At 42.1% G+C, this 23,606-nt stretch overlaps 1 protein-coding gene across 1 annotated transcript in view; it reads left to right on the top strand.

Moving 5' to 3' along the window:
* Positions 1–23,606, top strand: part of nrxn3b (neurexin 3b) — a gene marked incomplete at both ends in the record, with an annotated part of 330,758 nt that overhangs the window by 71,737 nt on the left and 235,415 nt on the right. The window contains 4 exon segments of the mRNA XM_080514353.1: positions 611–912; positions 2,441–2,464; positions 4,198–4,359; positions 18,649–19,087. Coding sequence (XP_080370479.1) covers positions 611–912; positions 2,441–2,464; positions 4,198–4,359; positions 18,649–19,087 — 927 coding nt within the window.

Genomic DNA, 23,606 nt, shown 5'->3' with positions numbered 1-23,606 from the left:
CTCCACGGTCACTCCTCCCAGCACTTTTTTTTTCCTCCCTCTCTCTATCCGTCCATCCCTGACCTCCCCCTCGCTCTGCGTCTCGAGTTGTCTCACCTTACCCTCTGTGTCCATGTAAAAAATGGGTTCAGGAAGTCACTTTGCAACACTGGAGTGATATAAAACTGTAAAATCAGACTAAGTTTGATTTATGTGCACCATTAGCGGGGAATAGTGTTCCATCATAAGTAGTCTGCCCGTCTCCATGCTGCATGCGAAACCTAAACCCACGGTCATACAGATAGGGTTTTATGATCTCAACTGAATGATGGGATTATGGTAGCTGTAATTATGGCGAGCGGTGCATTGTATGTGCTCGTTGGACGTGACCTTCTCCGCACACTGCTCCAGTTCTCATATTTACTGAGGCTGTGTCTTGATTGATGCGAGGACCAAATGGGACACTTGTTTTGTGCTTTGCAGACGTAACCGTGCAAGAAGAGACCGAGTGCAATGACGACTGTCTGACCGTTCACGCATTTGAGACAAGAAAAGGAATCCTGGTTTTAACTGTGCAAATGACCTTTCTATTGTTTGTTTGTTTGTTTTTTTTTTCCTCCTACGTTTTCAGCGAGGGAGGAGAACGTGGCCACCTTCCGCGGCTCGGAGTACTTCTGCTACGACCTGTCGCAGAACCCCATCCAGAGCAGCAGCGACGAGATCACGCTGTCCTTCAAGACCTGGCAACGCAACGGGCTCCTGCTCCACACGGGCAAATCCGCAGACTACGTCAACCTGGCGCTCAAAGACGGGGCCGTCTCCCTCGTCATCAATCTGGGTTCCGGGGCCTTTGAGGCCATCGTGGAGCCAGTCAATGGAAAATTCAATGACAACGCCTGGCACGACATTAAAGTGACACGCAACCTGAGACAGGTAATCGGGGGTAACAGTGATGGACGGAGATGGCGATTTCTCTATTTCTTTTCGCTTTCGACAAGCTGCTTCCAAGAGCTTTTGAAGGGGGCATTAACAATGTCATCTTGTTCTGATTGGTTCTCATTTCCATCACTGAAGTTCAGAAACATTATTTAGACGGATGTCATTATATTTTTTTTTGGTTGACCTTACAGTGACATAAACCTTTTTGATTTGTCGTCATTGATTGATTTCTATCTCGCTAAATGTACAGTTGTTGAAACAGGGCAAAGCAGTTGGGCAGCATGTGAAAGGTAGCTTACTGAGGACTTTTTCTCCGGTACTTTCTTCTCTCCTGTCCGTTGGCGTGCTGAACCTGAGTTTCCTGTGTCCTCAAATTAAAAGTTATCTGACGATTCTCCTCTGCTTCACGCTCCCCTAAGCCGACACCTCTATCGGGCGCTGCCGCGCTCACAACCTGTTTTTAATGCCCGCGTAGAATATAGACTTTCACTTTAAAGCCGGGCACAGAGTGTTTGTCTTTGAGCCGTCCATTAACACAGTATTTATAGCACGGATGATCAGCGCGCCTTTTAAAGACAGCGATACTTTTCCATCAAATGGGCATCTGTTCAGCACAAGTGGAATTTGTTACTCGACAGATATTGTTTGCTATTTAATCTTAATGTGATTTCAAATGAACCTGCATTGCTTTGAGCTTTGCTTTTGAGTCGGAGGAGGCTGTAGGAAGACAGAGGAAGCGGTCTGTGTGGGGGGTAGCCGCAGAAAGCGGTTGTTCAATGTCTCGCTCGACCTTTAGTCGGTCATCAAGGTGAAGCAGCATTTAGGGTCTCTCTCAGAGCGGCACAACAAGTAAGTGTCGATTTCCTGACCCTCCCCGACGGCGAGGTTTTGTCCTGCAGGTTAGTAAATAGTTGTAGCAAGAAATCCCAACAGGATGAGACACAGTTTTAAGGGGTTAGAAGCTAAAAGCCAGGAGCTGCTTGCCCGCACACTTCTCTCTCTCTCTCTCTCTCTCTCGTTCTCTCTCTCGTTCTCTCTCCCTCTCTCCCTCTCTCTCTCCGAATCTGTCTTTCACTCTCATTTTCTTTCTGAAGACACACGTTTTTAAGGTGAAGGTGAAAAAAACACCACAGGTCTTGTTGGAACGTAAGCCATCCTCTACAAATTTCTATCTGAAAGTCCTTCGTCTCACGGTACCTCTCTCTCTCTCTCTGTTGCTTTTGTTATGTTTTTTTTCTTGCAGGACTCTGATGTGGAAAATTTGGCTAGGATTGGCACAATGGCACTTAATTACCGCTGCCAGCCTCCGACAAACCATGTAGTGTTTATTCACCGCGACACTAACTCATCCATGATAAAAGTCATTTTTTTTACTACTAACCGATATCTAACCAACTAATGTACTAACTAACATCCTAATTCTCCATCATTGCTTTTGGTTTTTCTTTTCTGTCCATCCTTATTAACAACCTTTTTTGTTCACTATTCTTTTGATTTCCTTTCTTCCCCTTTTTCTGGAAAGCAATCAGGCATTGGACACGCTATGGTAAACAAACTACATTGTCTGGTAGATATCATTCTTATTGTCTTTTTTTTGGGTTTGCCGTGTGTCCCCTCCCCCTCTCTTCTTTTATTCGTTCTCTTTGAGTTTCATCCTAGACACTCTTATCAAAAAATGAGGAGATGGGTTTGTATTACCAGGCAATTCTTTCTTCGCTTCTTCTCAATTTCCTCCCTGACCTGCCAACAACCTCTTTCTTTACCCCACAATCCCCCATCCTGTTTTTTTTTTTTCACTTTGGCTTTTACTTTTTTCTCTTTGTTTCCTCCACATTACTGCAGATTTTCAACAAGTTAAAAACAAAAAAGAAAGAAAATTGACTTCTCTGCCTTTGTCAAGGCAACTTACTTTTTTATTTTTTTTATTTTTTTTTCACACAAAAAGTCCCCATTTTTTGTGAGGACTGTCGTCCAGAACTGACAGAAGCTTGCCACAATCCCAAAGATGGTGACCTCGAGACCGAGCCCTAAAAGAGGAACCAACAAATGGCAACCCTTAACCTTCATTGCGGGAGCTCTGACAGTTGTTACCAACTCACTATGGCGCATGGCATGCCCACGACGCATTGACCCTATCACCCTCCCCAAACTCACATAACCCCACCCCCTGTCACTCAAAATAACCACTAACACTCTAATTCATTCACCTACCATCCATCTACCGCCATCCCACTTTGCCCTCCCCGTGTGGTTTTGTAGCATGCTGGTGAAAGTGTGTGTGTCGGCGTGTTTTGGCTAACCTTCACTCCGGGCCCATATGCAGAACATTTTCAGGAATCAGTGCACTGATCTAGGATTATTTGGTCTGGTCCAGTGACATCAGCTATGCAAACCATGACACTTGAGCTAAACCTGATCAGAGATCAGCAGTGGCTATTCTGAGAATGTCTTTGAATATGGGCGCTGGTCTTGATTGTGCATGAGTCGCAGCACCCTGTGTCGCCTGCTCCAGCTTTGTATGGCACCATTGATCCACTTACTCCCTTACATGTCCAATTAAGTGTGTTTAATTTGCCTTCTACCAGTGGTGACCTTGGTTTGCACATTGGTGTGGAAAGCCTCCCTTTGTTTTGCATGTGTGTGGATATATAGATGTCGATGTTTGTGTGTGTGTGAGAGAGAGAGAGAGAGAGAGAGAGAGAGAGAGGGGAGATTGTGAGAGCGGTTGGTGTGAAAATGAATGTATGTGAGGACGTGCATGTGCACGTCTGTGTGTGCGTGTGCGTGTGCGTGTGTGGGTTCACAGATGTGTGTAGTGTATACGTGTGTGTCTGCAATTATAGATAAATCCCGAAACCTAAGACAAGTGGAATCAATTTGTCCTTGGTTTGAACATTGTACTAACCCTCCCCCAACCTGAAGTTTCAGAACCAAACCTAGGATCCATTCTCTTACCCCCATCAAAGATAAAGAAAATATGCCTCTGCCATATTTTCTTTACCTGTCCTGTGAATCCTATGGTAAAATAATCCATTAACCAAAATCCAAACGCTGTCTGATCCAAAACAATCGCTTCACGGTACCAAATGGTTCTGTAAAATCCAAAACAAGACGAACAAATGTTCAATGAGAGACCTTGATACCGTGCGGAATCCAAAGAAAAGTTCCTATAGCTTATTCTGAATGCAGACCAAGGAAGGAGGTGTGTTTTAAACACAGCACGCGATCGAATCCCAGAGTGTAATGGCTTGGCTTTGGCTATGTGTTGCCCCCCAACAGGTCACCATCTCCGTTGATGGGATCCTAACCACTACCGGCTACACCCAGGAAGACTACACCATGCTGGGCTCGGATGATTTCTTCTACGTGGGTGGCAGCCCCAGCACTGCGGACCTGCCCGGATCTCCAGTTAGCAACAATTTCATGGGCTGCCTGAGAGAGGTAGGAGGAGCTCCAGTGAATACAGATTGCACACACGAGCATGACTTGGGTACGACACCACGGGTTATTTGCAGCAGCTCGTGCGGCTGCTTTTGTAGCTTTTATCATTAGGGCGGCCGTTTTATAAAAATTTACAAAAATGCCAATCTGAATAGTTCTCCCTCTGATAGGAGAGAAGAAAAAAAAAATCTAAATACAACTGCATTATCAATTAAAGGTGCTGAGATTGCAGAGGAAGTATCAGACTTTCAATATTCCGCTGCTTAATCTAATTCATAACACTTACCGCAGCTTGTGTGTGAGAAAATATCCCAAAATTGCTTCTGTCACATGCAATTTGCAGCATCAGCTTGAGTGTGCCGCTAAAACGTCTCCCGATGGGCAGCGGTCTGAAAGAAATATTTGCTCATGATGAAATACGAAAAGGCACCGTTGTTTTGGGACATTTATAATGTATTTGCCGGCTCTCCGAGCTCCTGAGTACTGCCAGAAAATATATTAAGCAGCCTGTTATTTACATTTTGCTCACCATTACTTATTCTGCTGCAAGTGATGATAATAAAGAGGGGGGGGGGCTGCTGGTTCCTCAGAGCTGTACAAACTCTGCATTGATTTCTACACTTCAGAGGCGGACTCAGAAATGATGTTTTGCTTTCACTTGGAACTCAGCAAGTTCACGTCTTCATACTTACTCACCAGGCTGTTGTGCTTTTTTTTTCTTTTTTTTTTTTTTCAGATTAAAAAATAAGTTTGCCATAAACATAATCACGATATCAACAACTTGATTGTTGTTATGTGAATTTATTCAGCAAAATCACCAAGCAGTTTTAATGAGGATGCCGGTATGCAGTGTACATAGATGCTGCAGTTATTGGGGGTTAATTGCAAAAGTGTAACTGTAGCCCACAGCGCCTCTTGTTTCATCTTCTCGTAGCGTTCACCCGCAGATGGGTCGACATTGACAAATGAAGACATTTGACACGGTGATGATTAATTGACCCTGCTTGGTTTTTAATGCTTTGGAGAAAAGAAAAAAAGAAAAATGGTGGAAGTTTCTAAGCAAGATCGGATGTCGACCAAATGTATCATGAGACACATTGTCCGTTACCACCTCATTAAAATCTGATACAAATACTGTAAAAACCACCATCATAGATCTATAACTGATGCAAATAGAAAGCGCCTAAGCTGTGAACAGCGCGAGACCCGAGTTCGTACTAAAGTGAATATGACAGACTTAAACTAAAAGACGTATAATTGCTCCTCCTGTTCATATTTTATACTGTGGGACTTGACTTAGTTGGTGTTTTTATGCATGATAGTTTCATAAATTGTAAACTTCTCCATTTGCAAGATGACTAAAAAGGTCATTCATATTTCATACCGAGTTCCTTTCATCCCACTCGTTTCTGATCGTCCGACCCAGAACCCAGAAGGCCTGTCAATGTGCAGCAACGTCTTCCTCGTAATTTGACAGCAGCTTCATTATTTCATTCCCTTTCTACGCAGAAATAGATGACTGCAAATGCATGCGTTCCCCTCATAAGAATGTTGTAAAAACATTTGGCCATATCTTAATTTAACTCCAAAAATACTTCAAAAGGAAATTTTGCTTTGATGAAAACAAAATAAAAAATTAATACAGAAATTAAACAACAGTACACCGTGCATTATGAGATAAACGCCTTCATGATTGGAAGGGAACAGCCAAGAGCCAAAAAATATTAGCTGCCCTTTATGTGAGAATAATGAAAATGTTAAAAAAAAGAAGCCTACACCTTCCACACAGTGGTTCTAGAACACATAAGGCCATGATACAAGGCCCTAAAAGTCAAGGAACACAAACCCCACACACACAAACACAAGTGAGTGTGCAGGTTTGGGTGATAGCTGAGGGAAAGTCACCTTGTCTTGCATTGTTGTATGTTTCGACTCAGTGGTTCCGACTGCTGTTCTCTGCATCTCTCATCCGTCCTCACACGGCTCTGACCCTCTGTGTCTCTCATCCTCGCACACACTGGCACATATTTATAATGTGCTACCTTTTATTTCCCACCGTGACCCAGCCCCGCCTGGTATTTTACCTGAGGTCCCTGTGTAAATAGTCACCACATTCTCAATGTTGACCCAAAAGATTGATATAATGCACATAAAGAAGCCAAGGACTCTTAACCAAGGATTCAATCTGGCCCACATTGATGGTTCACTCAGTGTGCAGCATGAGAAAACAACCACGGTATGCTCCTGTATTGTATTTGTTTTTTGACAATGCCCGTATTATATTTGCAGCATGGGAGGATTTGTTGATTTTCACTTCTTGACAGCTGTGCTACTCGGTCCTACACTAAGCATGAAACATAAATGAGCCAGTGGGCCAGCAGTGCACAGTGAGTACAAGGAGCTGTATAGAACGTTAGAGCGGCTCTAAACACAGCTGGAACATGTTTAGCATCAAAGTTACATGATGTTCTTCCCTGTGTTCATTTAGCTCGCGTCATGGAAGTGTTCAGTATGTTTTCTTTCTTCAAAAGTGGGGCGGTACTTTAAGTCATTTTGTCTATTCATAATTCATGGGGGAAAAAATATAAACACTCGACTGGTGTGCGTGTGTGCGTGCGTGCGTGTGTGTGTGTGTGTACTCAGTGTTTATATTTGATTTGACCAAATCAACACTGGACGACACATTGGCTCTCGTAATTTTACAATGGGGTCAAAACTGTCCTGCAAGAGACTGATTCAGCCAAACCACCAAGCAAATTGTACAAATTCTAAAAACTATCCCAAAGACATGCTTTTAGGGAGAGTTTGTAAAAAAAAATATGCATAACGCAAGAGCGACAGGAGAAGTTGGGTTTTTTTGGGGGGACATTTTATTGAATTTCACACCGGAAAGTTTCTTGAAAATTCACTGTATGTTGAGATTGCCGTAATTTCCAGTGGTAATTGTTTGGCTTTGTGACAATATCAACATTTGCATCACCTATGCTCTGCACCACAACCAAGAAACACTTTAATATTTAAATTTGAAGGTTATTATGGCACTGTTTTTCCAGTACAGCCCTCTCAAGATGAAATCAAGCTCGCTACCCCAGTGCAACACAAGCGTATTGAAATTACGTAATTATGGAATGTCATCCAATATTTTTGTAAACACTTTGCAGAATATTATAGCAATTTAATGCAAACACTGCCATCTTTGGTCTTGTATTTGAAGGCCAGGGATGGAGCCTAGTTTTTGTGACCCAAAGTCCATTATCCCAACAATGGCTGCTATAGTTCAGGGACATGACGCAATAAACCCTCTGTGTCTGAAGTCAAATGGTTCACAGCTGTTAACAGCTGCATTGAAGCTCACTCTTCACATTTGCACCAAGAAATATTAGTAGTTCCATTAAAAAAGTATATTTTACAGGTTTTGAGGATTGTTTTTGTCCATTAGGGGGCAGAACCTCACAGCAAACTGCAAAATTTTAAATGGCTGACACATTAGCCGCCACATCCAGACATTAGGATTAATTTGCAGCCTCTTGATAAATGCACTGTAAATCCACTGCAAATCCAGAGCTGCTCTTTGGCTGCGAAATATGCCTCTCTGGTCATAAACATTTGCCCATCCCTGTGGAAAAAATACATAAGCAAATTAAAAAAAAAAACAGTAAAACAGCTGTCCTGCTTTCATCAGGCAGACACATTTATATCAATGCTGTGCGTGATGCAGAGGCAGTTACATCCATCAAGTGTTTCCATTATTGTCTGAGCAAGTGTGACTCACTGTGGGTCGGGCCTTGAGTGGACAGAATCATGGAGGTGATTCACACTGTGGTTGAGCAATGGTACTGATGTGTGATCCGCGACTGTTCATCATATGTGGCTCCATTAAGCAGGCGCGGCGCCAGCTGCTGTCCAAGAAGACCATGCAAATTGCTCACCAGCGGTTCTGTGGTCTCCGGTTCACACCCTGATTCATTTACAATACCTCTTTTTATCATTCCATTAGGCCCACCATGCACATTTCTCCCCAGTGCAACGTGTGTGCAGCCCCTGTGCACCACCTCCTCTTTTGTCGGCTTCTGTCTTGCTCTTCCGTCCCACATTCATTCTCCCCCGTCTCCTCCACCTCCTCCTTTGGATTCCATATCCCCAGATAATGAGGGAGTGATTCAGTTGACTGTGGCCCGTTGCTCCGATCAGAATGCGTCAGTATTTCTGTCCGACCGTGTGTGTAATGTCTTGCCGGGGCACTTCGCAGTGCTGCTGTTTGTGCAGATTGGTCTCTGTTCGTCATGAGAGGAAAAATAAAGAATGCTAAAGTGTATCGGTGGGAGCAGATGAGCTATATCGTAGGAGACGTGTGTTTCAACAGCGAACAAATACTTCCCTTCCTCTTCTGTCTGACAACAAAAGAGTCACTGCGTGCTGCCATCACAACCCCTCTCTTGTTCAGCCTTCACTGCACTCGTTCTCGCCTGCAGGCTACGAGGGATGTCATCCACACACGGCGCAGATACGCACACGTCCCGCCCACGCTCGTGTTTTGCCACGTGGGTCGCGCCGTGTCACGTGACACCGCCGGGCCAGTGGGCAGTCAGTCGGCCCCCGACTCACTGGGGTCAGCCCCCCCCCCACACACACCTCCACTCCCCCCCTCCATACTGGGTACCCGTGGCGGCACTAGAGCCGCATAGTGGCAGCTTGTGTTGGCAGACTGTGTGGGTGGCCGGGGTACGCCGTGTCATCTCGAGAAGTGTGTGAGGGTAGGAAGACGGAGAGAATGCCGAGAAAACAAGTGCAAGTGAGGTGAATGCTGGCAGATATAGAGATGAAAACAGCAACGCGGAGGTAATAGAGGAAGAGCAAAAGGATGATGACTAATTGAGAAGATGAGAAGAGGGGGGGGCAAGAGACCAATATTTGGCATTTGCGCGGAGCGTCATATCAGTTTTGTGTTAGTCACCAAAGTATGTCCAGGCTCTGTTTGTTTCCCCTTTATTACATATGCAAATGTCAGCCTGTCCTTTTTTTCCAAATGCCTCCTCAGAGGGCCAAGCAGTGATGGATGGGTACCCCAACAGACACTGATGGAACACCATCACCTTACATCTACAGGCCAAATTGTGATCGTGGTAAACATTATTAGTTTACAGGATATCGCTGCAGGTGACACTTCATGTACAAACCTGTATTGTCAGACTTGTGTTATATAATATCGCAGATATATTCAGTGAAAGATATTATTTTGGGCTCTCTGACTCAAGGGAAAAGTTCTACACCGGCAATAACTGACAGTGTACAAGAGGAGTGCTGTTTCCACTATTGATAAAAAACTATTTTGTGAAAGAGTTTTGTCTTTCGGGCATTTCTAAGTTTATTAGATGTGTGGAAATCACAGGTTCAGGATGACGGAGCTCAGTGGCTTTGTATAATATTGTATTGCGTTAACTTTCTCTTAATGAAATCAAAGGCAACAGATTTTGAAAGTTGCATTTTATAGAGCAAAATGTTTTGGGTTCTTTGGGAACATTTATTTTTCCGTTGCAGGTGAAAGAGGAGGAGAGATGCTTTGAGGCTTGAGGAAGAGAAAAAAAAGTTTTCATTATCATTTTGCAGCAAAATGTCACATTTCAATAATTACCGGCATCTGATTTATTCGATGTTGCAGTGTGGTTGTGTGAGACCTGTTACATTTTCATTTTAGAGAATATTTCACAACATACAGAACACAAATCTAGGCAATCAAATGAGTTCATATCTAAACATACTGTGGATGAATCGCAGTCTCCTATGTATATCCTACAAGGAATTATGCTGAAATCTCTTAAACCTAAATATTTCGTTTTGTCGTAAGGTCATCACCGTTTTCTTACACCCCTATTTCAGGAGAGTGCTGAATTTAGCACCATCTGCCACGCATGTACTCAGTGTTACAGCCTTGCACCCACATTTTGGCAGCGCTCAGAGCTCAATCCACAATCCCTGTACTGTCACACTCAAAACAGAAGTACATAGAGTGCAAGGTTGAGGAAGAAATCCACTGATGCGCCGTCACGGAAAAAGACAGATGACTGAAAACCGCAGCTGAGATGAAGCCTGTGTAGACATGAAAGTTTCCAAAAGCAGCTGTGGCTTTCTACTGTTCCCCCACTTGTCGCCCCCTGCAGTGCACATCTTCAACATTTAATAAGAATTAAACGGGAGGAAGTGGCAGACAAAATGCCAGGAGTAAACCCCGTGAGGATGACGCTGTGGAGGCGAGGGCGTGACTGTAACGGCAGATTGTGACACTTTGAGCTGTGAAGCAGCAGCTGGCGTTGGCCCATGGGCCAGTTTTAATTAAAATAGGCTTTATGTTGAGATTGTCGCCATTTTCTGTTGTAATTGTTCTGTTTTGCGACATTTTGCGACATACATCATGTATACTAAAACTTGCAAGGAATTGGGCCGTATGTCGCTGTTGAGCTGAAATGTGCTCGACTCCCCTGGTGTAAAAGGATTCAGAGATACTTTATTGTTATTCCAGTACATGTTTTACATCAACGCCAACTCATAAATAGGAAAGGATGAAAGACAATAGAAGAAAAGAAGTAGATATAAAATATATACTGCAAAATAAAGTTGAAGAGAAAAGTAATATAAAATAAGTACAATATAAGGACTTCTGCCTTCAATATGATATTAAAGGGTAATTTCACCTAAGTCGTAAAAACACAGACTAAACCTGACCATATTTCCTCTAGTTTTGCTGCAGTTGCACAAGATTGGAGTAGATTTCTGCTAACATATGTTGTCGGGCAGTGTACACCCTGGAAAGATTGTTTGTGTGTTTGTTGGTTTTATTTCATTACCTTGTTTTCTGTGAGTTACTTAACACTGGTTGTCGGGAGTTGTCGTATTTTTGTGCAGAGGAAAGCCTTCATCTGAGTTATTTTCTATCCGTGTGGAGTGTTGCTAAAAGTTCCAGTTTCAGGACACTCATATATGAAATTACACAATATTTGTATTGCTTGTTTTTGCTGCTTTCCCTGTGTCCATGTTGCAGTAGTTTTAGCACAAGGTATTCCTTCCAGGGTGCATTGGTTGTTATTTTCTGTAAGAAGAATGTTTTGAGGTGTCGTCTTGATATATACAGGCAAGATGTCACACAGACAACTGAAGAAATATAACAAACAGTCTTTTTTTTCCAAGAGGCAGGTTGCATAACCTGAGTTTAGATGAGTTCATATCTCAAGAACAAGGTGGGAAGAAGTTTTCTTACAAGAAACAAGACCCTTTATCAGCATTGTGCCAGGACATCTTCATGGTCAAGCACGTATGGTCAATTTATGGCAGAAAGAGGCAACAATATAATCAGAACAGAGACTCATAGCCCTGAGATGACATTGTTCTTCCTTATTTTTTACTCTCCCAAATCTATTGAAATGGCATTGTCACTGTTCATCTCCGAACTCACAATTATTTACAGCATTTTGTTTCAAGATGTTAACTCACTGAGAGCTCATTCTGGGATTCTGTTTAACCTGTTGTGTTGGGTTTATATGTTTCTACCTATAGAGTTGGATTTGATGTGTTTCTAAAGATAAAAACACTTATTTTCTTATCTTTGATTTCCTGGAGTTACATTTAGGTCAAGTTGGGAAAAAAAATGCACTCCTCATTTTAGGTCTTTATGTCTTTAATGTGCAGAAATGTAGCTTTCTATAATATCTATCTATAATATCTTCTTGAACAACAGATGCCCTTTTATGTAGTGCTCTCAGGCTGCTATCTTTGCCATAATAAGGACGTTCGTTTATATAGTGCCAATTACAACATAGCTTTAAGCAAGAATTGGCATCAATATAAAGGAAAACTCCCGTTTATTAGGAACCAATTTCCAGCAGATTCGCTCTTTAAGCTGAACTAGTTGAGGTTTGGAAACAGCGGCGAGATAGAGATGGCTCGAGAGCAATAGACAAAAAAAAAAAAATGGGCATCAGAAAGCTAATCCTCACTCTACAGATTGAATTGAGCATTAGGCACAGACCATAAACTTCCAGTTCCACAGTCAGGGAGCCTCCAGACAGCTACAGTGAGCACACAGTGGTAATGATATGCAGTGAATATATATACATATATATATATATATATATATATATAGATATAAAATACACAGTCACCATTAACAACGGTGAGTACACGGACATTCGTATGGACAGACGTTGACATTGGATTACTATTTCCGGGTGACTCAACTGTAAAACCACCAAGTCCCATATGGACTGGGAGTCATGACACTCGCATGTGCAGAAGAACGATTTGCTAAGGCAGTGACGCAAATGCACAGTAGCAGCGTTTGCACTGTCCACACGTCGATGGAGGCCGCGCATAAAGAAAGTTGCTTATTGCTCCGTTTCCACAGAAATGGAGTCGGAGCGTTTCCCAAAATGACTCGCCTTGGGAGTCATTTTCAAAAAGTTGTGTTTTCAGTGGTTCCATGTAAACCTGACAATGTTGTCTTGTAAGCGAGGCCTTAAGCAGTGTGCAGGTATTGCGTCCAGATCCTTGCGACCCTGAACTAGATTAAGCAATATCAAAGATGAATTCATAATCTTAACGGATGTCTGGAGCCTTTTATATTTTCTGCGCAAAAACGTCCAACTTGGGAAATTCCTCATAAATTGGTACTTGAAAGCTAATAAAAAGACCTGTTGCTTATTTTTTTCCAATGCCAGGTTCCTTTTTGGGCCTGAAATGTAACCTACCTTGTTATACATCAGTACTTTGGATTTTTGGATTTCACTTGCGTATACAGCACTTATAAACTTTGAGCATCACATTCACGCATTCACACACACGTTCACACACTAATGTTGACTCTCCTGCAAAGCTCCAGGAGCACTTTGTGTCTTTAACGCACTTCAGTGGAATTACCCGGCACCTTCATTAACACCGAGGCTAAATCAGCAGCTGACAGCAGCTGCAGCCGAGGCCAAAAGGACATGAGCACTGATCTGAAGTAGATTAAGGAGAAGCCTCTGCGTGTTTGTGTCTCTGTGTGTGTGTGTGTGTGTGTGTGTGTGTGTGTGTGTGTGTGTGTGTGTGTGTGTGTGTGTGTGTGTGTGTGTCTATGTGCACGCGCCCCACCCACCTGCCCTTTTCTCACCCATCTTGCCCGATCAATATGCCATCCCACAGCAGAGATGGCGTGGATCTGGGCTTTATGGAGTCGTTACAGTCCCCAACCCATGCATTATGAATGGGTCCCATAAGGCTATTGATAGGCTGAGAGATAGCACGGCAAAATGTCGCCATAACAAAGGGAGAAAAAAAAAAAAAAAAAAGATGATGATGCACATGTGGACACAGTAGTTCCTCTTTTACAACATCTTTTCGATTAGCTTATTGATCAGCCCTCAGCAGCGCAGACATAATCATAATCCCAAAACAGATCAGGGAGGGTGGATTGAAAGATTAGTGTGTCCCACAATAACAGTCGTGTCTGGAAGAGTTTGTAAAGACTGTACACTGTCAGGGAAGTTAAACTAGAGTTCAAGCTGGTTTATGAGTCAGACAAAGTGTGTTTTGTTTTGGTTTTTTTTTTTTTTTTCAGAAAATGAAAACCAAGTTAAAGTCCCTCTGACGGCCATATAGTGTTATAAAGAAATCAAACGGATTAATCATTCTCTGCCTGTGTTGGGAAAATACTGAGTGCAAGTTTGAGAGTTGCTCAGTGACCATCACAGTGTGATTTCAAAAAAAAAAAGTTATCTATTGCAAATGAGCGGCATTAAAGCACATCTTTCTTCTCTCCTTCTCTTTTCATGTAATATTCAGTTTGTTCTCTTGCCCAAGAGTAGCCTAAAAGCGTGCTGAAATAAAAATGCAAGGTATTTGGCTTCAGAAGAAAACACATGAAAACATCAGCGTTTCAGAGAGATCAGTAATGGTGCTTTTAAAGTCAAAAGATTCGGAGCCGTGGGGGTAGCGCCAACATTTCTGTAGAATAACACTGACAAAATAATCCTTGTTTTTCATCCGATCTTCATCAATTCCAAGCGTGCATCTGAGTTGACGCTTTGCAACAGCAACAAATGCTGCTGATTGCTAATAGTCGACCAGTTTTCTCCCATTTGTAGAGGTTAGCGGATCATTGTATGCACAGAGAGAGAAGACTATAATCGTGTTTAGCATGTAGCATTACTGATGTGTGAGCCCCGAAACTCTTTAGCATGTAGCACAGCTCGGAGTAAAATCCTCCTGGATCCACTGAGCAGGGAAACTAATGAGCGATTGGGCAATTTGAAACCACAACTTTGCTGAGCTGATCCCAGCTTATATTATTTGAATAGCGTGTTACAGTCTGGACAGGTCACAGAGCAAAACCAGGGAGGCAGACCACCACACCCGTCCCCACTAATCCGAGTCAACCAGAGTGTCTGGTTGGAAAAAAAAAACATTTATTTTAAAAATTGCTCCACTAAGAGGACCTCAAGCTCAGAGATGAACCGCGGATCGTCTCGTAAGGCGAGAGTGCAAACGACTACAGCACCATGCGGGCTGCTCAAGATCAAAGGAGCAATATGTAGAAATTGAAACTAGTGATTTAAGAACTATTCATATTCGACTCATTGGGGAGCCGACTCGGCAAGAATCCATGCTTCCAACAACTGCAGCTCAGACTCAGGCTCCCAGATTCAAGGCATGGAGGAGAAGCGCACAACCACAATTTGATTATCCATCTATTGTTTTGATGTTTTCCACGCACTGATATTATAAGATTGACTCATATTGCTGTCGTATCCTGTACGTTGCCACTGAGCAGACGAATTGCAGTCCATCTTATTTCCTACTCAGCCAAGTTGGAGTCGCAGCGGCAGAAGTCCAGACATCTGTGTTTTCCCATGACTTAGACAGAGAGCCGCTCCCGGAACAAATGAGATCATTTCATGCAACCATTACAGAAATGTAGTTATAGTGTCTTGCCTTTGTTTATCGGTTTAGTATACGAGTGCAAATATAAGGCCCATGGGCCAAAACCAGCCTGCAACAGGCTCCAATCCAGCCCACTAAACCAAATTAGAAAAAAGGACAAGGAATAATTGATTCATAAAAACTTTCTCAAGAGTAGTGGACACGACACGACGCGGGCTGAGATATCGGTAGACTAGCATTAGCACTAAAGTCATGCTGTAAAGGTGAGTTTGTAAAAACACGTACAGTGCAACAGCTTTCGTATACGTTTTTGGGACATTTCATTGTATTTTGCACCTGAAAGTATTAAAAATGTATTTTATATTGAGATTGTAATAATTTTGTGTAGTAATTGCTTGATTTTGTGAAAATATAGACACGTTCATCACATATACCCAACTAAGAAATGCTTTAAAGTTTACATTTAAAGGTTATTATAGCACTAGTTTGCCGGTCCAGATGAAATTGGATTTTCCCCTGAACAATAATGATTTGGTTTGTGTCTGGTTGGAGCTGACACAGGATGAAGGAGGCCAAATCCTCCTGGTATCATCATTGTCGAAGACATCACTGTATGTCGTCATCATCTATCACATGAACCACTAATGTATCGCCACTGGTATAAACTATAGGTATAGATATTATTGTTCACTGGTGTAATGGTTTTGTTGTAAAGCAGTGACTTCAACTCCGTGTCTGAGAAGTTTGTGTGGATTTTGAAATCATTTTCTCCAGGTGTAATGATTTCACCCAATAGTCTAAAGACATCTTATATTTATTAATATGCTTACAAACTCTCTGATGTAATCTTCAATTTTCCCATCGTCACCTTTGACTAACTCCATTCCTGCCACCCTAAATATGATAAAGTGTTCAACTACAAATCTATGCTTCACAAAAATGTATGTAAAAGCTCAAATATTTCTTTCTCCTTTTTGTTACAATCTTTTGCTCAGATACTTCTAATGTATATTTAAATTATGTTTACTCTACTTTGACTAAATGAGATGCTTGAAGTACATTATACCCAAAGTGTTTGACAAAATCAATAAATAGGTACTATAGAAGGTGTTTTTCCAATATTACATATTTTCTATCACATCCACTGGCATCACATGATTTAATAATGTCACCTGCTGCAGCCCTCTCACTGTATACCCCGCTGCTATGCTGCTGTCAGACATGAATTACCACCAATGAAAGAATGTTGGATTTCATTTCAGAGGTGTACGCAGCCGTGCTAATGACGTTAAAAGCCATTGGAACCAAAGTGGCAGGTTCCAGTAATGTAATCTTGCTGACATGTAATCAATATGACCCTTTTACTGCCTGTTTTGACCATGAGCTATGGCATCCATTGGAAAAAAAAAAAAAAGGGGCTGTGGGCTTATCTTCAGACGGTGGGACCTCACAGGACGGACCACCATGTGTCCTCTAATCTGATAACAGATGCACGGACAGAGAAATAAACACTCCCACGTGCATCACAATAAAAACAAATGGCATACGTTGAAGTTAGTTTTTAGTCTTTAGTTTTGGGTAGCATGACATTTAGCATCACACGACACGTCGCTGTCTGACACCTCGTTTACGCAACAACTTTTAAAGTTAATAACATAGTTTTTGCAATTTTGTTTCAGAAAAGTTTCGCGTTCACACTGCAAAATTTTGCAAGCGGTGTTTGCTGACACGAAAATGTCAGAAATGCTGAAAACGATGTAGTGAGCATGCAAGGCCACGTTTTGATGCTGTTTGTTTTTGTCGTGAAACAAACACACATGCGTGCAGAGAGCGCATTCCGTGTCAACAAACATTGTTTTCAAAATGCTGCCGTGTCAACGCAAAACTTTTCCCGAGCAAAAAGGCAAAAACAATGCATTTTCACTTGAAATGTTCTATAAATGGAGTCTGCGTTGGATGCCCCCCCCCCCCATCCCATTATAACCTTTAAAATAACCCAAAAAGGTTAAAAGCCTCTGATTTACACACTTGACAGCACGAGTGTGGTAAATACATTCAAGAGTCGCTGCTGCATTAAATAAAACTTTTATAAGTCCTAATTAAATCTTCAACTTTTACATTTCATATTTAAGCTTGTCCTTGCGTGCTTATCACCATATTCGTTCTTTCTGGGATTTCCATTACCAGCATATAAAGTCAAATTAACTGAAATGGTAATATGCAGCACAATGGCAGTAGATAAACAGAGCTTGACAGTGTGTCACTTTAAGTATTTGCCATGTTCCAGAGATTAAGTGCGCTATTGACGGCTACATCGCTTTGTTTGTACTCTACCCTCACTCATACGCACACTCATCTGCATAACAATATTTATGAAGCATGTGCAGCGTTTAATCTCCAGGATCTCTTCTTTCTTTTCTTGCTTTTTACCTCCTGATATGTTTAGTTTTTTTTTGCCTTGTGTAGTTTTTTTTCCTGCTGCCCTCATTCTCTCTCTATCTCTCTATCTCTCTCGATCTCCCTCACTCAGTCTTCCTCAGCGCCCGGGTCACCTGTGTTGATTTACTGTCAAATCTTCCAGGATTATCAGTAATCCCACAGCAGTCAAATCTGTTTGCTGACAGCTGTGCTCCCTCTAACAGCGTTGCTGTTCCCTGCGTGCACACTGCCCTATAAACCAGAAAGAAATGCATGTCTTCCTCCTCAGGATGGGAGTAAAAAAAAACAAAAAACAACAAAAAAAAACACATTAATTTTCCACATCAATGCATCCCAATTGACAATATTATTCTCCCCCCTTTTCTATAGTATTTCTTGTGTTTGGCTATAATGTGCAGCTGCATTCTACTTTGATGGATTAGAGGGTTGGTGTGAATTTGCTGTGCGTAAATAGGTTTAATATTAGGTGTATTCTCGCAGGGTCACAGATGCTCCCACAAGAGTTTTGCCCTCAATTCATGAAAGACGGGCCTTTTTTTGAACACTACATTGAAATGATTCTCTAATAATTTAGCCATCACTCCTGGCACTTTGCTTGGCCCGGCAGGTTTCCAATCGAACGCTAATACAGCAATGTATTTGTGTACCGTCTCCTTTTCATCACGGACAAATTGAAGCTGAGATAGAAAAATGAGTGGGACAAACAAACCTTAGAAGATATTAGTTTTATTGATCTGGGTGCCCTCAAAGCTGGAATATGTAATAACATCAGGGTATGATCCTATAATATCATATTTTGCAATGAAGTGCAATTCATTTATCGAGAAATAAAAACGCGGCTCAACCATTACTTAGGTGGCGTGTTACCTTCTGCAGTGCCGCTCTTTACACTCGCACATGCACCTGTGATAAACCTCTCTCCCGTGGTTGACTTTTCCGCAGGTGGTTTACAAAAACAACGATATCCGCCTGGAGCTGTCGCGCCTCGCCCGCATCGTCGACCCCAAGATGAAGCTGCAGGGCGACGTGGTCTTCAAGTGTGAGAACGTCCCCACCCTCGACCCCATCAACTTCGAGACGCCCGACTCCTTCCTGGCCCTGCCCAAGTGGAACACCAAGCGCGTGGGCTCCATCTCCTTCGATTTCCGCACCTCCGAGCCCAACGGGCTCATCCTCTTCACGCACGGGAAAGCGCAGGACCGGCGAGACGCCAAGGGCGTCAAGAACAACAAGGTGGACTTCTTCGCGGTGGAGCTGCTGGACGGAGGGCTGTACCTGCTGCTGGACATGGGCTCCGGGACCATCAAGGTCAAGGCCACCCAGGCCAAGGTCAGCGACGGCGCCTGGCACCACGTGGATATCCAGAGAGACGGTCGCTCAGGTAATAATGGAGTGTTTGATAGTAATTTTCTCCCTTTCTGGTGATCAAATAAATCCTTACCACTTTAAGCCATCAACCGTTGCTGCAGGCTGAGAAAAAAAGTCAATATTCTCCTTTTTTTTTTTTTATAGTTTTAGTGTTGAGTCACCCGTTATGGCAATCTAACTTCATTAACTGTAAGTATTTATAGTGTATTGTTCTCTGCACAAATGTGTGGGTTTTATTGCAAAAACAAACAACACCAACTTGTGGCCCAACAGGAAAACGACATCAGAGTTTTTTTCAGCGTTTCTCAGCTGCTTCTTTGTAAAGACACATTGTTTTCACAACGTTAGCGTGTGAACGCGAAACTTTTCTGAAACGGAAATGCGGCGTTTTGTGGACCTTAGGTGTGCAAGGTAGGGTGATATAGCTCTCCGGGTTCCTGGTTATAGAAACTTTTTTTCTGAGGCGATAGTAAATTTGAAAGGTCAGAGTTTTCCGTTTGACGGCGTCGTAACTGAAACGACCCGAATGTTCAATACCTTTGTTGAGCTCTGTGCTTTGGGACACCACAGGGTCTCATTAATGTCACTGTTCTTCATTTTCTTTAATTTCACACAGACCCTCAAATGCACAAAACAAACAAACAAAAAAAAAAAAAATGTCCTCAATCAAGAAATCGAACACCTGCTTCAATTAAAAAAAAAAAGCACCTTGGGCTAAACAGAGAGGTGATACAAACTCTCAGAAATATAGTTTTGAGATGAATTGTGAAAACGTACAATATATCCTAACAGAAAGAGTGACGAACGACTTGTTTTTGCTTGTAAGTCATATTTTATGTAGTGTGTCGCATCCTTCACTGCTTCAAATGGAAGAAAAAAATATACTTTCATGCATGAATTAAGTGTAGTCTGTGAATGTTTTGATTATTCCAACAATTACAACTCGGTCTGCACATTTCATGGTTTCAAATGTCCCCAGCACAATGTCCCCATGCACAGTGCAGAATGTGTAACGTCGAGCAAATTAACTAAAACAAATCATGCTACAGATTTTTCACAAGTCCTTGCAAATGGAAAAATGTGCACAGTGCCTATTTTTCAGGACTAATTCACCCAAACACCCGACATGCAGCCATTGATGGGGTGTTGCAAATGTAAGTACAGAGCATATAGAGTAGATTTTCGCTCAATTTAGATTCGCACTTGCAGCGTTTGGAAGGAAGGAAGAGAATAAAAACAGCCATCTGCTGCCCCAGTGTGACTGACAGTCGCACATAAGTTACCATGATGGCTAGCCATGATCATTTAGCGTCTGCCCGCTTTATTAAACTCAAAACACAAACAAAGGCTTCATGCAAAATCCTAGAAGTCTGGCTTGAATCTGAATATTTATTCCTGAAGAAGTCATGTGCAGGAAGTAGCCATTCTATACATAATTTTTTTTTTTTTTACAATTTAAGCTCAAGTAGCCGAGACCAGTAAAAAATAACATTATAATATATAACTAATATATTAACTATAAATATAAAACTCTATCTCTTTGTTTTTGTGCAACAAAGTGTTAATTTGTTATTAAGAAGTGCACAAATAAACTATCATTTTACAAAACAGGAAAAACGTGCAATTTTAACAATATTCTGCACATTCACCGTGTGCTTTACAACTTACAGAATTGTAATACAGAAGAATTGTATTAGACTATTTACAACTTTAAAGGAATAAAACATTTGGCCACATATAGCTGGAATTTCAAAATATATATGATCAGAATAACTTATCAAATTAAAGAAAATTCTTGTTTCATATTCACATATTTTTACAAAACAATCAGCCATATGGTAATTTTTTATATGTCTAATAAATGTGCTTTAAGCATAGACATTGTATACGTTAGATTGTGTCGAATCCCTGCTATTGACGATGCAAATAAATGTGGTCAAACGCAATACTTTAAGCAGTACTTTTACAAGTAATTGAGCAGAATTAAAGAGACGCAACAGTAAATGGACTTTCGTCCAAATGTATTCTCCCCACCTTTGCCAATCAGCCATCTAAACTTTGATAAGAAAAAAAAACCAAAATACATCTTTGGTTTCGATCATTTTCTCGTCCAAGTTTGTCCAGTTTTGTTTTCTAAAATTCTTTACATTCTTTGAATCTGCGTGCAACAGGCGCTGCGCCAGCTTTAAGACCTAAATGTACTTATTGGAGCTCTTGTATTACAACCGCAGGACTTTGCAAACTCCCTCGCTATATTAATCTCGGCGATGATTTATTGCCCGCGTGAAGCCGGACCTCTCTGTAGATATGTAGGTACCGAGTCCGTTTCCCATTCCGTTTCCATACACAGGAACTATGAGAAGAAGATGATATTCGGGGAAGGGGGTTAGAAAACTTCTGTTGCCTTGAGCTCCAAACCCAACACAATCTCTGCATTCGGTGAAATCCTCCAGAGGAGTCGCTCGTGTTAGTCGGCGTTGCAGCCTGTGTTATATATCAGGTTAGAGCAGCCAATTTAGCCGCGTGTCAGGGCTCGCCGTGTTGATTAATCACCGGCACAGCCCCCGGCGCGATAGCACGGGAGAAAGCAGGATTTTCGCCGGGAAAAGAGAGGAATGAGACAGATATATGGATACCAGACTGAGGGATGGTTAGGAACGGGCATAATCACACTTGTGGCTTGAGTGAAATGTTAATGGGAGTTGCGAGGGAATTAAATTTCTTGTCTCTGAAGAACTCCACCTCGGATCTCTCTGTCTGGCAGCGGGATGAATAAAACGCAGCACGAGAGCTTTAAAGTGTCCCTGAAATGTTTATCATATTTCATCTTTAGAAAGAAGAATAAATATGCTTTCGAAAGGTATATAACATTCCCAGATAAAAGTCCGAATTCCGACCCTTTTAATTGACTTTACATGATGCAGCAGACGACGGTATATTTGCGGGCCATAAATGTGAGCCGCCTGAGCTAGACCGGATATGACGTACGAGGGGTTATATGTCCCAGCCAAAACAACATCAGCTGATTGAAGAATGGAGGGGTTTGGCGATACAGAAGCACCTAGGAGCGATGTTAGCGAAGATTTAAGTGACGTATCGTTGGTTTTGGACGAAGATGAAGGAGAGGAATCATCGGAGGAAGAATTAGAAGAAAATCAAGGCGTTCAACCATACATGTTTGAGCCGTGAGTACATATTGTGTGTGACCGGGTATTTACCCGTGTGCACATATTGTGCGTGACCGGGTATTTACCCGTGTGCACATATTGTGCGTGACCGGGTATTTACCCGTGTGCACATATTGTGCGTGACCGGGTATTTACCCGTGTGCACATATTGTGCGTGACCGGGTATTTACCCTTGTGCACATATTGTGTGTGACCGGGTATTTACCCTTGTGTCAGAGTGGGTGTTTTGCAAAGTTTATTGGTCTATTTGTCTTAAGTTTTAGCAGGTTTTAAAAAGACTTACTGAAGGTTGGGTTTAAAAATCCGTTAAAAAGCCGTTTAAAAATGGTGGGGACAGAACCAGGTTTCAGGATACGTTTCCTCTTCACAGCAAAACCAAGTGACTCTCGGATTGCGGGTGCTGTTTCGTAACAGTCATCTGTGAAATGTTGACTGCAGAGATAGGAGGCCTCTGTTGGTGTCCAGTTGGAGCGAGTGCGCTGCACTTGTTTTGTCCATAATCTCCTCAAAGTTTGATCTTTTGGGAATTTATGGACACTTACATACGGACTGGGCATTTGGGAACACCCAGCCGCAACACAACGCTTAGGCATGACTCTAAAAAACTGCTAAATAACGCGATAATGCAGAGCACATGTAAACAAGACGCTCCGATCAGCTGTTGTGGGCGGAAGTAAATAACCCCTCATACGTCACAGCGCAAAACTACGGCAAGTTGGGAAAACTAGGTCAGATTCACAGGGCGGGAGATTTAAAGGCATATTTAGACGTTCGGCGCTCAAGCGCAAGATAGTGGTGTGATTGTCATTGGTGTGTCATATATCATTCGAAAGGGGGAAAATAATGCTAAATACTGGTGTATTTTAATAGAATTATTTCAGGGACACTTTAATAATTGGGATGGGTTTTCTTGACAAAGTCACTTTGTGCCATCCCAATTTGTGCAAACCTTTGTCATCACCCAATTCAAACGCGTACGGAAGTCAGTGCGACCTTTAGTTTTCATATGTAATGATATTCCTGCCCTCAACGGCTAATGGGTGAATCTCAGTAAACAAGCACTTTGAAATAGATCACAGGGTGTTTTTAAGGAACATATGAGACACGTAGTAAGTCATCAGCGTAACTGGGTGATATGAGTGCAGGAGCGAGATAAGGAAAGTCTTCGAGTGTGAGTGGGAGTTGATGTGCTGTGGTTCGGCAATGGTTTGTTTAGTCAGCAAAGACTTTAGGCATTAGCAAAAGCTAACAGACGGAAATGGCATCAGTCTGTTTCTACAAAAAATGAAATAGTTTGTGTGGAAAGAAAAAATAAAAATCAAGAAAGCAGCACATACTATATTG

This window comes from Blennius ocellaris (assembly GCF_963422515.1).
Source record: "Blennius ocellaris genome assembly, chromosome: 18".
In the NCBI taxonomy this organism is placed as follows: Eukaryota; Metazoa; Chordata; class Actinopteri; order Blenniiformes; family Blenniidae; genus Blennius; species Blennius ocellaris.
This window is presented reverse-complemented; position numbering and strand designations above follow the sequence as displayed.